Source organism: Pangasianodon hypophthalmus, chromosome 20, assembly GCF_027358585.1.
Source record: "Pangasianodon hypophthalmus isolate fPanHyp1 chromosome 20, fPanHyp1.pri, whole genome shotgun sequence".
Lineage (NCBI taxonomy): Eukaryota > Metazoa > Chordata > Actinopteri > Siluriformes > Pangasiidae > Pangasianodon > Pangasianodon hypophthalmus.
This window is the reverse complement of record NC_069729.1, coordinates 8,235,813-8,252,522: the sequence shown is the minus strand read 5'-3', so window position 1 is coordinate 8,252,522 and position 16,710 is coordinate 8,235,813. Positions and strand designations below refer to the sequence as shown.

The following is a 16,710-nucleotide window of genomic DNA, read 5'->3' as shown; positions in this document are numbered from 1 at the left end:
TTGCATAGCACACTGCATTATGTCATTTAACATCATAATATTTGAAATCACACAGCTAAATAGAATGCTGTATGGAAAACCACGATATGGGTCTGTTTGATTACCATACATTTAAATTTTCCACTCTTATGCAAGTCCTTCGGCTTGTTTTTGATTCGTCTGTCATCTGTCTACAGCAGAACAGGTTTTGCAGGTGTACAGTGAAGAGTGAGCTGTTGTGCTGCTGCAGGGACTAGTTTACCATTTCCTAGCTCAGATACAGAGTTTTACACAGCACTCGTGTTTTAAACAGATAGAGAGCTTGTTAACTGGGTTGCGTCGGGTGGATTAGAGGTGAAACACTAAGACGTAGTGGACAGGATTAGGAGTGGACAGAGTTCCCGTTTCTACGTTAATATGTACGGCGTGTTGTGGTGATACAAATGACGTTCGACGATTAGTTTAGAGACTAAACAGAGTTAATTAGCTGTGTGTTGGATTAATGACGACAGCCACTGGTTTCAGTAAAGCAGCACTGGTGGTGTATCCACAGGCAAATCTCATTGTGGAACGTGTCATACGAGACTCCAGGTGTGTTCCGTGAGTTGCCTCGGCGTGTGAAGAATGTGAAACTGTGTTTTTTTTTTCCTCACCAGGCTCTGTTTTCGGTTTTGCCCTCAAGCTGTGTAGGTCTCCTCAGGCGCAGGGTGGAGATGTTTCATAACGGGTCTGCGCAGGTTCACGGCGACTTCTGATAAAACCGTCTCTTTTTTATGAGGTCTCTCAGTTTTAGCTGACCCACAGCAGAGAACGAGGAGGAGGAGGAGGTCAGCCAACAGGCAGGAACTCTACGTTGGTGACCTTTGGCATGGGCTTTTAAAGGATCTGAGGGGTGGAATGAGCTTTGCTTCAATAAAACTCATTTCAGGATATTTACTGCCTCCATGAAAGGAGCCCTAAATCTGATTTACGGCCCCTGAAATTGCAGAAGGTGTAATGGTGATTGTTCATCTGAAAAACACTTCCACGTATAATGCGCCGTGTAACAGATGGAGTTGCATGTGTTAAAAATAAGCACTGACTCATAGTCATTACATTTCTCATCCCTGCAAGAGTGTTTTCTATTTATGAGGAGTGCTAACAAATCGTGACGCGTCCACAGACGATGCCGTCACACACTCCCCCTCCAGCCAGCATTTTTTGAACTAGTCCAAGCATGAGGTTAATAATTAAGTGAGAACTGGTGAGACACTATGCGCTGGCCATGTGTGTGTTTGGGTTTAAACCACGCACAGAGAGCCAGAGGTGAGTTCACTCGGGCATAACCGAAGACGCTTTGACTGCAGCAGCTTCCTTGTCTCAGGTTGCCTTAACAATAACGCCAGCAGCACCTCCAGCACCTTACGCTCCTTACTCTGGTTGCACGTATTCAAATGTAACGTCGTGTAATCCTGGTTAAACGCAGCCTGACCAGAACTGAAGATGGGCCCTGAGGCTGGTGAGGATTTACTTCCTTGTTTTTGAATAGGTGGGATATCTTGTTTCTGACAGTAATATTCCAGTGTCATGTAGCTCATAAGGCTTCACGTTGGCTTTGTCACAGTTTCCTGCAATATCCTGTTCCTTTAGGTTTGCTCTACATAATGAATATTTTGTTACCAAGCCAAAAAAACATGATACTGTACATTACACTATCCACATACCCACTACACTGTACTGCTGTATCTACTTGCTGACTGTACATTTTCTTTCTTCAGCTCTTATCATCATTATGCTCCCTTTCATTATCTCTCTTTTTCTTCATAAGTCGACTCTAAGTATCACACACACACACACACACACACACACGCACACACCACACAGCGTCGTCCTCCACCCCAGAATAGCACTGTTTGAATATTGATGAAGAGGGGTTGCATAACCGCTGGGAGGTTGCTCCCTCTCCGTGTCTCCCTCTGCAGGCCTTACAGAGCAGGAAGAAGCCAAATATATATATATATATATATATATATAAAAAAACAGGAAGTCCTGTATAATCATACAATCTCATTAATGACTGACTTGCTGTGAAGGGCTGATGGATCTGTTTTTGTAAACCGCAGTTGGTTTAGGGAAAAAAAATCTTCAGAGATCTCTGTTGGTGTTGTTATTATTCGTAGTCAGTAAGCTGTGAGACACGTGACGTCCGGCTTTATTGAGTTAGAACAAGTCAAAGAGAAGAGAAGACCAGTGCAATCATAGCCTCTTGTTAGTAACCCTGATTATGAGGCCATGGTGGAAAGATCCCAGATTTGTAGTGCTGATAAGTTTGTCTTTGGGTCCGAGATAGTTTGATTGTTTTATTGATTCAGGCCCAGAATGCAGTCGTGTCCCAGAACGCGGGGAGACAAGCTGATAAAAACAAGCTGCAACTTGTTCGTGTGGGACAAGTGAGTTGAGACTGATGTCAGTGGTGGAAATCTGGGTAGCACCTTCATAAGCTGTGGATGGATGCTTGTACTGAGACTTTTATCACTGCACATTCACAAACAAGAACTGACCAAAACATGCAACAATACTTGGGGTTATAGGTGTAATTAATTTCCATCAACTAGAATTAGAACCAAGAGTGTAATGACAGTTTATTTTTAAAAAAAACCAAAAACCTGCCTTTAGAAGAGCAACACGTCCATCCACCATGGATAGAAGTGCTTGGATTGTTTCATTTGTCTGATTAACTGTTTGTTTGACCACTTTATATTATTTACGCTGAAAATATTTGTCATACTCCCAAAGAGTTTTTCATTTTTTCACTGATAAGACGAAATGTTATTTTATTTCAACTCGCTGGTGATGAACTTAAATATACAGTACACCGAAACCCTAAAAATCGTAAAATCAGCACATCATTTGATCAGAAAAGAAAACCATTTCAGTTCCCTTGTGCTCCTATTATGCCATAAAGGTTTTTTTAAATACTTTTTTTGAGAAATATGAGTCTTTTTGTGAGTTGAGAAATAAAATAAAAATAGAAAAAGTTATTTTTGACAAAACCAACATGGCAGCAACAAACTACTATTGTTTTTGTGTTTCTCTCTCTCTCTCTCTCTCTCTCCCTCTCTCTCTCTCTCTCTATGGTGCCAAATGATTTGTTATATTGTGCAGTGGGAAAATGCCCTTTTATTTTTTACACTGTTTTTTGCGCGTCCTTAAATTTCTGGCTCTTCATGGAAAAATTAGGAAGATGTGGAGGATGATGATTATGGTTTACAGGTTACAGGAAATCGCCACTGTTTACTTTAAACCCCTGTGGGTGTAACACCAGATTGCGGTGTTAGACCCAGAGAAAGCACCACCAAACTGAACATTAAGTTGCCTTACTTAAAACCCATTCGTTTCTTAGCGTATCCGCTCAGGGTCGTATTGGATCCGTATCTGGGAACACTGGGTACGGGGCAGGAATACACCCTGGACCAAAGATCTTCATGGTTTGAACATTTGAAATGAGTTGATAATTAGCAAATGACCCAGTTTTGTCTCAGCAGATCTAGGGCACGTAATGTTGCTGAAATCAGGATGTTTGCCCAGTGGGAAGGATTGCGATGGCCTGGACTAGCAGTACTGTTTCCGCTTGCGACTGATGTCGCAGGGCTGCTGGTGTAGGAGTAATGTATCTCTCTTATCATTCACGTGGGCACTGTCTATTTACACAGCGTGGACCAGCTCTCAGGAAGCGTTCTGACACAGGAAGGAGGTGTGTGCGTGCAGGAGGCAGACAGAGCTGGAGACTGAACACACCCATGCAATCATTCCCTCAGAGTTGCCTAGTCATTATTGGTCACGGTAATCAGTAATTACTCTTGCCTCTGTGTTCTTGTTTGCGCTCATGCAGATGACGTTGTCAACACATTAGTGCATCGAGCAGACTTTGGCCAGCAGCTCCCTCACTTTGCTCTACGAGTTTGTAAGTCTCCGGTTGTTTACTCACAAGACCTGTCTAGACTCACAAAGAGTCTGTCTAGTCATGGTAGCTATGGTGCTGGAGGAAGCAATATGAACTAGCGAGATCTGTACCATTTGCTAATAGGTGAAGCAAGCATCAGGTGGCGTCACTCTCGCCAGGTTTTATTTATCCGCGCAGATTCCATCTGTTGCTCTTTCCGCTGCATTAACCATGCATGACTAAAGAAATATACCTGGGTGGAGACAGGGACAGACATGCTGAGACTGTGACAAGAAAGAGGGTCACCTCAAGGATATGGGAAAATCTGTTGGATGTCCATGTGGCTGAATTCTGGACAATAAGACAAAAAAAATCAGGTTGGCAATTTTTTTTTCCTGAGTTTAAAAGACTTTGACGCCTCAACTTTACAAAACCATAAATATATAGTGTGTTGTTTTTTTTAGTACATTTTAGATTCCAAACATTAGTTTTCCAGCACAAAATTAAATGTTACAGAAAAATGTTTGTATGTCAGTAAAGAAAGCAGCAGATTACATAAGAGACCACTTTAAAAAAAAAAAAAACATAATGAAGGCTGCTGGGTTTTACTGCAAAAATAAGAAGCGAGTGTGACAGTCCAAGTCTCCAGAAGAACTGTAGCTGCTTCTGCAAGATGCTCAGTAACACTTCCAGCTCATTTCCTTATAAAACTGCACTAATTGTACCTGAGACTACTATTTTTTTTAAAGCAAAGGATCGTCACACCAAATATTGGCTTTGTTTCATTTATTACTGTTTACTGCTCTTTATAGTCTTTTTTTATATCATTATTTTTGAAGACGTCGTTGCTCTCTAGCATTTCTTTGCATGTGTCTAAGACTTTTGGACAGTACTGTATTTCACCAACATGAAGTGGTTTTTATTCATGTTGGGTAAGAAGCCAGTAGAACAAATCCAGTCAGTGTGACTAAAAATGTCTAAAACTTCACTACCTGTGTGATTTCCTCACAATGACTGTCAAGCATTGCCCAAGATGTTGGATGGCTGTGTGCCATAAACAGACCTAAGCCTAACCATTTCAGACGATGACTGTCAGAATATCCATGATGCACCTGAGCACAGTCGGATTGGATTCTTTAAACCCAATTTTAAAAAATGATTTAACTTTAGGTGTGATTGAGATACATACAAAAGAGAAATATATTATGAATATGAAATAGTGAATATGAAATGATTGACAGTTGCGCATGTGTTTTGAACGCTCCCATATTACTGGACTCTGTGGAAGCCCCGCCCCCTTCCCCCCAGTCTCACATTAGAATCCCCATGACTCGATTTTCCCATTTGAAAGCAAATCTGTCAAGGTAAATAGAGAATGTTTTGGCTTTATTAACGTGAAATAAAATCTATCCATTTATATTTTGGAAAAAAATCGGCCAAAAATGGTCAAAAGGAAAAGAACAACAACAACAAAAAAAGATTAAATAGGCTTACAATAAAGTGTAAAATCTTACAATATACAATTTATTTTAATAGTTAATGAGAATTAGAAAGTAATTATAAGCGCTGCTCTTCTGTGCCAGTCAGCGCAGCCGTGTCCAACCGGCATGGTCGAGCCTGTTGAGGTAGAAACTGGAGTTTGCATATATACAGTGTTTTACAGTAATCACCAGGCAAGCAGCAGCACCCCCACCACCAAAAGCACCCAGTAGTTACTGTAAAACCCTGTATATATGTGCACTACAGTTTCTGCCTTATACAACTGATTTGTGAAAGGACTATACTGAAAATGTACTATTTTTATGCATTGTTTCCCTGTTAGTAGGTCTGTAGTAGAAACGTCACTATGTGAAGGATCTTCCCAGGCTACCACACACATTAGCTGGATGAATCCCTGAGAAATCCTTCAGTGGATGTTCTGCAGAATAAAGAGCCAGGATGCTATCATCCTAGCCATAAACCTTGAAGAAATCAATCTAATTTTAATAATAATTCTGTTCTATTCTCAGTATCTCCACATTTTGTTCTCTGTCCAGAATTATGTGTCTTTGTCACTTTCTCTGTCAGACGTGCTGCAGTTCCTTTCCTCAAGGAGTGCGTCTATCATCATCTGACAGGTTCTCTATGAGTTGGAAAGGGAAACGAGATTATTTATGGCTCTAGATTTCTGAAAAATGTGGAGCAAAAAACACACCGACACATTTGAAAAGACTGCCCTTTTAAGGAAGTGTTAGTTTAAACTAAAATCTTCTTGAAAATGGCTGTTGCACTCCAATGATATGATTCATCTGGTATAATGCTTTGGAATAGCTCTTGCCACTTCCTTAGAGTTGTCCAAGCAGCAGTAGAGCAATAATAATAATAATTTAAAAAAAAAGATTTCAAACTTTCACTTCCCACTCATGACTAGATGAATACTGTAGTTGCCAAGGGCACTCCTCAGTGACAGTCACAGAAGAACAAGAGTACATTTGGCACTGCATAAGACAACAGGCTCGACTCAGATTACCAGCATTCTGCTTCATACATGGTAAAAAACAGGCCAGGCCTCATGTCATCCTCTCCTCATCTTCCACCCTGTTTGTGGTGTGTTGCTATAGTCTGCCCAAAGCCGCAATATTACAGGGAGTCGGTATAATATTGACTGTGCACCTTGAAGGAAAGCCATTGTTGTGTAACGTAGCTTATATTGATATTTTCCATTCGTTTGCACAACACTTGCGCTCGAAAGCTGTTCTGCTTCTGCCTCGTCTCAGGTGGATATGAGCTTGTAATCCCTCTCGGATTCTATCTGATCCTCCAATGGGAGACACATTCTCGAGAAAGCACCACTCCCCTCACACATGCCGGGGAATGAAGATGAATCAGCCGTTTCTGTTCACAGCCTGGTGATGACTGCCGTCTCCATTTCGGCTGTAATTAAGATCTGGTGTCTATGTATAGAATATCAGCAGACAGCAAGACAGCAAGTTAATGGCTCTTGGAATAAGATTTATTTTGGATGTTTGTATGTTTCGGATGAACGAGCTCAAAGGCATGACCAAAATAAGAGACAGACAAGTGAAATGTCTAGATATTTCTCCTTAGCTTTTTATAAAGCACAACACACAGCTGACCTCACTGTGTTATGGTAGTTGGTGACACACTGTTTGTCTTGTCTCCTCACACAGATTTGTTAAATGCCTGTTATATTATGTGCACCCTAGCATTAGAAGTCATGCACGCATGTGAAATCAGTTAGGACAGAGTCAATGAGGTGTGATACGTGTGACTGTATGGAATAGGAATATGGGACTGTCACATTTTAAAAAGAAAAACATAAAGCCATGGAGCCCTGACCTTTAACAAGAACAATATATCAAAGTCTAAAATGTCAAATTTAAGTCCCAAATTCTAAGCCTTTCAGTTCTGAAGAATCAAAAGTACTTGCAACATTAGCTGTTTTTTCACCAATCTGAATAAATTAATTCTGATTGCAGATTCTGAATTATGTGTATCCTAAACAGGACATTTCGTAGAGAATCATAATTTATTTGTTTTTTTAGTTATGTGTATACATGGAGCGAGAGTTTGTGCCAACTTTCCCATAAGAACGTGCAGCACGTGACTCCAGTCAACGTATTCAACTTTTTAAATGTATTTCTTGCGTCTTAAGTTTTACAAGTTTTTTTTTTTCCGGATTTTTCCTGCCAACCAGGCAGATATCCCCTATCATCTGATGCCAACCTGCGAGGGTGAAACCTGTGTTTTCAAACTGCTGCTCCTGCTGCATCACATGGTGGCGTAACACACTTGAAGGAAAGTCCTATCTGCCCTTTTCCGCATACATGAGCTCATAGATGCCCACGGTTGGCTAGTGTTATGATTGACAGGGGAGAGGGAGTATGCCATCCCTCCCACCTAGAGAGCTCCACAGATGGCTGTAGCATCATCAGGATTCGAACTCGTGATCTCTGGACGATAGGGCAAACCTTTTCTGTCCAAGTGTGATTATTAAACAGAGAGAAAACACATTTGTGAGCATTTTATAATTGACTTATAGTCAGGAGCAAGGGCATTTTTCTTGTTGAAAAATAACAAAATGCACATATTATGATGCCTTTGCTCATCTTGTAATATTACTAACATTAAGGTCAATTGTTTGGTAATAACACAAGAAATGAAGGACCTTTTTTTGCATTTGGATTTTTTTTTTTTTGCATGAGCGTTTTCTTTTCCGATTGAGCTGTCAGTCTGATTATTCACAGATTATTAGGCTGCATGTTAACATAGCCGGTGTGGCAAGGAAGACTGATTCTCTAGATTGGAGTTGTCAACTGGTGGACAGTGGTCTAGATCTGGATGAGAGCCCAGCAATGAAATTCAGGATGGGACCAAGCACAAAATAAACACTGTAGCAGAACCAATCAACATATGAAAAAAAAAAACAAAAAAAAAACTGGCTGTAGTTCAGAGACTCTAGTTTTCTAAACACAAACCATTGTGCTCCTGTAGAAGTTCCTCTGTTTTGGCCAGCCACATGGAGCTCACAGGAACAGCTGAAGGCAGCTCATCAAGATAGGATAATGTTTTCATATACTATTATAGATTTGCCCTCTCTTGTCTAATTAGTGAACTAATGACATGGTTTGTTTAAAAAAAAAAGTCGCAGATGAAAATGAAGCTTAAAGATGATAGGATAGAGAAATATGCACTTACCATCTCCTTCAAGTAAAACAGAGTTGTCTCATGTGCTCAGAGTCTGCACTGCTAGTCAACAGTGTTAATGTGAAGTCCCAGTACGAACCAAACCACAACCACTTCAGATTGATGTCTTATTAAAGACATCCCTGAACTAATCACTAATGGTTAAGCCTTAAAAGGTAACTGTTGTCACCATTCAGTCATGTTAGTTGCTTATCCTCACCTTTGTAAACAGGGAATTTTGAACTTGACCTTCACAAATATTAGATGAAGTTGAGCAACCGACTGGATACTAGTGCGTGAGTTGGCTTTTGTTTCGATCCTTATGGCTGAGGATACCTGCAGATTATTTCACAAGAAGAATGAAAGCGCCCAGTGAACTGCAGGCCACATACTGTCTGAATGCAGTCAGCATAATCATATTCTGCACTCGAAGTATGTTCTAAGTGGTGTTATTTTAGATCTTGCTAAGTCATCTAGAGTGCAGCCAAACCATTTACTGTGCAGCAGTGTAGGAGTGCAATTACTTGGGTGACACTCAAAGTTCCTTGCTCACTTCATTTGTCTTTGGCATGTGTTTCATCATCTATACAACTGATGAGGCCACATACCGGTAGTGTGATTATAGCAGTTCATGATTCATTGTGTATACAGGTGGCACACCCTCAAATGACTAATCATAGCTGTTTTCATAGTGTTTTGGTTAAGATAAATGGGACGAAATGTCAATAGTAGCCATGATTAAGTGAAATCAGGGGTTTAGCTTTGTGTTTCACATTTCCTGATTAACTGGGTACCGTAAAGCCGTGGCATTATGGCAAGTGGCACACTCCCACACAGCATCGGAACAATAGGCTGGTTTTATTTATGCACATAAATGCACATTTGGGGTTATGAAATCAGTGTTTCAGATTGGTATAGATTTATAATCAGGTTGAAAAGACTTGGCTGAGTCTTGAAAAAGTCTGTTTATTAGAGCAACACTACTACAGAACACGAATGTTTGCGTATGGTGATGAATCCATGGTTATACAGTAGCTAAAGGAACATAGACATTTGTCACATGTCAGTATGTGTTACCTGTTCTAAAGAGGCACTCTTAATAAAGGTAATGTTTGCCCAGGTCATGTGATGTGTTCACATCCTGGTCACTTATCTGTATCTAAATATTTCAGACAAAGGTTAGATGCTGAACTTTGTAAATAGACTGTATATGCATATAAAATAGGTGTTTTCCGTGTGCCATTTGTTTAAAGTGACTCTGTTGCCCCCATGTGCTGAACGCTCTGAACTGCAATGTACTGTTTTTCCGTGTGTGAAAAGGGTGTGTGTGTGTGTGTTTGTGTGTGTATTTAACCTAAACTTTCTTCTGCTTTCACCGAATTGCATTTATTGTATGTATTATCATAACTTTAACTCACAAAAGCTTCGTGTTTTAAAATGTGCACATTTATAATTAGAAGCTGTGTTGTAGCTCTGCACTATAATGATGTCACAAATCTACTAATTAGGGGTGAGCGATATGGCAAAAATATCATATCATGATACAATGCACGATATATTGGTTTCTTAACAAAGTGTCAGGGAAAACATTTATCTAAAAATAAACCTAATTTATTTGATGGTACTTTAAAAAAATCTTAATGGTTTAAATAAATTTGAAACATTCAAAACAGTAGATATTCAAAATCAGATGTTACCAGAATTTTTTAGAAAAGATATAAAGTTATCAAAAGATACCACGATGTCTCAGAAAGTGTGTTGTGATATTATAATCATCATATCGCCCAGTCCTACTACTAACTGATTTGTCTTTCAGGATATTAACCCTGGATTTAACCCTCTTGTTCTGTTCATGATTAGATGCTCAGCTGATGCTCAGCTAAAACAACAATTAACTGTAAATTTGATTTAAGAATACCATTCATGTCTTCATCACACATGTTAGCAGTATACTCAATACTGTATGGAAATAGATGCACAAAACCCTTTTATATTAATAAATCCACCTAACCCTCTAATGACCTCTAGCTGACCTTCATGTCTGACCCTGTTGTCCTCACCCAGTCTCTTCCCTCCTTTTCCCTCCACCCAAACCTCTGAGGAGCCCTGAGAGAATTGGTCTCCACTGTGCCTGTTTAGAGATGAACTCTCTCTAGTAGGTATGTGTGTGTGTGTGTTTGTGTGCTCTTTTCTCCATACCTGCATGACCCTGTGCATAAAAAAACCACATTTAGAGATTTGCATTCTAGCCAGGAGCTGTATGTGGGATGCTTGAAATATTCTGGACACATTGCATGCCTTCTTAGTTAATTAGCTATGTCAAACTTAGTTAATTAGTGAATGTCAAAATGTATATTAGTTCGTGTATGATTTAGTGTTACATACTATACAAACAGAACACAATTCTCACTGTAACGCAAGAGAATTATAATCAAGGCTACATATTGCATAGGAGTCTGTTCATATAACATGCATGGCCTTTATCAGGTCTGATTCACCTGCGTTTATTTTTCACATGTATGTGTTTATGGTGCAGACAAGACCGACTGGAGATGGTGTAATAATCTTTATCTCTTTTTTTTCTTCCTTGCAGGTTTGGTTTGAGGAGGAGGAAGAAGACATGGAGGGGGAAAAGGAGGAAGGGCAGGACGCTAAAGGCAGTATTGCATTCTGTTTGCAGGCAGAACACGCCGGGACTCGTACGTACTACTTCAGCACTGACAGCTTGGAGGATAGGGAGGAGTGGGTCCAAGCCATGAGTGAGGCAGCCAAGGTCCACATTTCACCTCTGACTAGGTACACACACACACACACACGCAGACATGCAACCATATGTACATGTGTGTCCTGCAGTTTTCTCTAATATCCTGAATAAACAACTTCATTATGAAGAAATCCAATTTTAAATGAATAGACATTATCTGATTGCATTCAGCATTTAAAATGCTTCTTAGTGTTATCAGTGTTGCACTTCGTTACATGTATTACACAGCTTTTCTGTCCTCACTGACTCTGTAGAAAAGCCTCAGAGTCCATCCCTACAGACGAGCAGAACCATGTCCCAGTGACACAAGCACCAGAGACCAACTCATGTCCAGAAGACGAGGACTCGAGGACTGAGCAACACGGGCCTGAGAAACGCAGAGTAAATGGGGTAGAAAGAAGAGAGATACCAGCTCCCACCACACCAGTGTCGACGGATATGGACGGCCGGCTTGGGGAGCGGGGATGCCCACCTCCTCACCATCCTAACGGATGGGGCAACTACGGTTCAGGCTACCCTTCCCAGGAGAACATTAGAGAGGTGCGGGAGGTGCAGCCCGAGCCCCAAGAGAACATGGTGCTGCGCAGGGGCTTTGTGCCCAGGACGGGACCTGAGAGGATGGCACAGAGGAAGAGCTCCATGACACAGCTACAGCAGTGGGTGAACCAGCGGCGAGGCATGACGCCTCAGGATGACCTGCGGAGGTATGGATGTGTGATAGGGGTATTATTTTTGTTATATTTTAATTAATGTATGTCATGTTGGGTGGCCTACTCTGTCTCCCCCGTCAATCAAATAAATACTAGCCACTCATGAACATCACTGAGTGCTTTATGTATGCAGAACGGGGCAGTTAGCGTTTTCTGTGTGTGCTCTGCTGTAGCATTAGCAGCAGTTCAAAAAGATACAGGTGGCTAGCTTTATGTGTCGGAGGAAGCGTGTGTTATCCTTCACCCTTCCTGGTTGGTAGCTGTCATATGATGTCATAAGGGAGAGAGCTGGCTAGTGGGTGGGAATTGGCAGGTGACCAAACTGGGTAGAAAAATAGAGTGGGGGGCGGAGTTACCTTTTAAAGCTGTCATTGAATGGGACTACCTCTACCTCAGGAGCCCAAATTCTGTCTGTATAAGCAGCTTTCTCCTCAGTGTCCATAACATATTGTTCAGCTGATTATCAGCACATGCCTGCTTGGGAAGAATCCTGACTGAGAACTGATGGGATGATCTCTGTGCCGTTCTGCTCTTCCATCTTTCCCAACAGTCCATCACGGTATTACACGATGAACCGAGGCATTTCAGCAGACTACTACGGCATGTACGGTGCCCCTCCGTACCCTGAGGAATACCCACTGTACCCTCCAGGAATTCGGCCTGACAGCATCTGCTCCATGTCAGCTGCGTACGACAGGATGCCGCCCCGCTGGACAGCAGAGGAAAAGCGGCGTTCGCTGAGGGACACTGCTCTCTATGGGCCTCCCCGTGAGCCCCAGTGGATGGTGGGGCCTCCTGGACCACACCCCGCCTATTACACCCAGCTAGAGTCAACCCAGGGGACCATGAGGCGTATGTCGCTGCAGCCCCGCTCACGCTCTGTACCACGCTCGCCCTCTTCATCATCGGGAGGTGCCTACTCACCCGGACCCCCGAACTTCATCTCGCCGGCACGCTCACCCAGTGTGCGGTTCGACAGAGTGCCCGGGCGGCTCCGAGATGAAGGAATCTACGCTGATCCATCAGTCTATGGCATGCGAAGGTCTCTCAGTTCCCCCAAGGTAAATCTGAATCATAAATATACGCGCGTTTCCACCAGGGTTCTGAAAACTTTTAAGAAGCTAAAGGGGTTATCCCCATTCAGGACTACACAGTTCCACAAGCAGCATGATCCTGGTCATGGTCGCCGTAGATCTGAAACCTGTCCCTTGAATCTCTGGTTGTTAGGTGGGACTACACCCTGGATGCCAGTCATTTGCAGGGCTTTACTAGGGGTTAAGAACATTTCCGAAACTATAGTCTAGTGTGTAAAATTGACCCCGTTTTCTCAGATCAAAACACACCTCAGGTGCCTGAATTCAGGTTCCTGAAAAGGCTCCTGTGGTGTAAATACACCTTATGACTTCTTGCGTCTCACACTGTTTTATATACTTTAATGGTAGATAGAAAATGAAGGTTAGCTTGCGTTTGATACAATGTTCAATTTATGTGAGATCTTTATTTGCAGTTCTAGCTGTGAAGAAATATAGAAGAATTATTATAGTTATACTGTATTTTATTATTATGCAGTGATTTGTAGTGCTGTAGGAGAAGAGTCTCTCAGCTATAAGCTATAAGTCATCCAGATCATTTGAAATGTCTGGTAGTGGTAAATATGTGACTTGATTTCTATGATTCTTTAGTTTTCCTAAATCACTTTCATGGATTTTCAAGTTTATACAGCATATCCCGATGTCTTAACATACCTACAAATCATTATAGTAATTGTGTAGTCATATAATATTTCCTGGTTAAAACTTATCTGTTTTCCTGATCTATTTCTTTTAGTATGATTTTCCTGGCGATCGACGATCTCTCACCCAAAATGTTTACCATTACAATTACCCAGCCTCTCCCTCTGTACATGGCAAAATGGTAGGTTCCAGTGATTCTGTTCACTTTTCCAGTCATGCATGCCATATGTGTTGCCATAGACACATCCCTGGCTTTTTGTGTTATAAGTTACACATATCTGTTTGGTTGGCTATGCTGCTGAAAGGTGCTTGTGTGACAACTGATATTTTGTATGTGTGTGTGTGTTTGTGTCTTGTTAATTTATGTTGTATCATTGCTTTGTCTTAAATGCTATCTGTTTCTTTCTCTCTTTCCCTGCATCTTTCTCTCTCATTGTGGGTCTATCCATCTATCCATCCTTGGAATCATCTTTATGTGTCTCTCTGTGTGTGTTTATGTTCCTCCCTCTGGTGTGTGTATGTCTATATTCTGTTCCTGGTTTTGTCCGAATTTAAATTATGCTACTCTCTTTACTTCCTTTCTATCTCGTATACCTGTGTCTTTCTCTGTATCTGACTGTATGACTGTCTCTGTGCTGGTTTCTGTCTCCTACGTTCCATATCTCTCTGTCCCTGTGTATGTGTGGGGCTTTGCTGCTTCTGTGTCTGACTGACCTGCTGCTGCTGCTGCTGCTGCTTACACCAGGATGACATTTTAGACCTGCAGCTTCAGAGGAACTTGGATTACCTCGATCAGCAGGTACGCTTAACCCAGCACAGCCAGCACAGTATGGCTCAAATACTCATGTAGCACTGCTCTGAACATTAACTCTGCTATAGCAATGAAGCTTAAATGCATCAGTGTGGAAGATAACATGAAGGTATGAGTTCTTTAGGCTGTCATACACCCTGTTCCACTCCCACATTCACTGTCTTACCACCTTGTTTCTATGACTCTTTCCCTTTGTGTGACTGCCCATTTCTTATAAAAAAAAAAAAAAAAAAAAAGATAAAGTGTATCCTGTGTGAAATAAGTCAAAAAACATTCTTCCTACAGACGTGCAGGGATGGGATTTTATGAGAAAAAATGTTTTAGTAGTATGTAGGCAATAGAAATAGCAATTACAGGTAATATCTTGCAAAATATTGACAAAAATTTTAATCATTTTTGACAGGATAGAGCAATATTAAAGTGAAATTAATTTCTTTTCTTATTATGTGCCTCTCATACAACAAAGCAACAAAACTAACCAGCTAACGGTCCCCTTAACAGCTGTCTTTGGCAAAATGGAAGGAAATGAATTTGTATAATAAGTGATTTCTTTATACTCGGAAACTTCTGGCCACAAATTATGTGGATTCATTATATTCATTATATGAATAAGGATTCATTATAATTCATAAGCCTTCCCTACAGGAAATAGGACATCTGTAATAATCTTGATTGATCCACATGGAGTAAGTGATAAATTACAAAGACAGAAGTATCTTCACCTCATATCTTTAGTGATTATTTTGACTGCTTGTTATAAGGGTTGTGCAGGTCACATGCCCATTACATGTATGTAGTCTAGGAACTCAGAAACTTTCCTAAAAGTTGCTACTCTGACAAGCCCATTTAAATAGCATTTATATTTTGCCTTATTAACTTGCGCTATACGTTGTTTCGGTTTGGTTTGGGTGGGAATCCATATAAAAGAGCACTTCCTGAAGTGTCTCCCCGCTGAAGAAAAAGCATGAAATCACTGTTCCCACAGGATATAACACAATCTCTATTAGCATGTCAATTGGGATGGGATGTGTAATTCCTGGGGCTGTTTTTACAGGTCCTTTTTTAATAGGTACACACTGACATTAATTCCATAAATACACTGATAATAGTTCCATTACCTCACCCATATAAAATTAATCCCATCTAAATAGGGCTTTAGCTTTAATTATAGGAAATATTGTGATATCTATATTGGATGGCAAAATATGGCACATTAATAGGGCAGTGTTTTTGCTTGTATTATGCATTTACAATCCACAGAAACTTAGGTATCATTTAAGGCAAAATAGTAGTAGTGTGGATATTTTGTGCTATATGGATTATGGCTTCCCCAACTGACTGGTAATGAGCAAAAAAAAAAAAAAGCCCTCAGCAAATGATGGTGTGTTTTCTCTCAGGCACTGGAGGGAGATTACCTAATCGGAATGGTAACCCGAATGGTTGATCGTTCCACCCCCAGACCAAAGTTATTCTCACAAGTAAGAGAAATTAGTGTGGCTTCACGAGGCAGGCTTCAGTTTCATATTCCCAATAGATCTACCACTGGGATTCATTTTAGCCTCTCACTGCCACTTCCAGGCTCAAATAAATCCGTAGCTGGTATGAGCTTGGCAAAAGCTAACACAAAGCCTGCCTCTGTGCCTAAACCCGGCATGTTGGATGTTAGGTGGTGTTATAGAAACTTATATCGCTATTCATTTAGGTTGTAATTCTTCCTTTATTGCTCCCAATAGGGCAGTTTTCAGTGTCTCTTGTTATTTTTATGTTGCTAAAGTCCCTTTTGGTTGCTCACATATTCGTGTATGCAGTTCTTCATTTTTGGTGCCCATGTCTTTTGTGTCACATTCTCCATTTTAAGAGCATTGTGTCCCTTGTTTACTTGTCCTGTGTATGAGTCATATGTGTGATGTCTCTTTCACCATGTGTCAGATGACACTAAGACCATCTACTATATTGTGTTTCCACACACCCATCATTGTCACAGCATATGGGAATGGATCGTGCTCCTGCATAAAATGTTACTTTATGTTATTTTTCTGTAGGTGTCAGAATGTGTCAGTGCTTGAGTACTGAGTGCTGAGTCTGGTGAATTTGTTGTAAGAAGC

General features: G+C 40.9%; 1 protein-coding gene across 20 annotated transcripts in view; it reads left to right on the top strand.

Moving 5' to 3' along the window:
• Positions 1-16,710, top strand: part of plekha6 (pleckstrin homology domain containing, family A member 6) — a 103,072-nt gene that overhangs the window by 71,147 nt on the left and 15,215 nt on the right. For 10 of the 20 annotated variants that reach the window (XM_053227311.1, XM_053227306.1, XM_053227312.1 and 7 more), the window contains 5 exons: positions 11,181-11,383; positions 11,606-12,055; positions 12,612-13,122; positions 13,889-13,975; positions 14,540-14,593. In XM_053227311.1, the coding sequence (XP_053083286.1) occupies positions 11,181-11,383; positions 11,606-12,055; positions 12,612-13,122; positions 13,889-13,975; positions 14,540-14,593 (1,305 nt within the window). The other 10 variants (XM_053227309.1, XM_053227317.1, XM_053227316.1 and 7 more) reach the window with 9 other exon arrangements.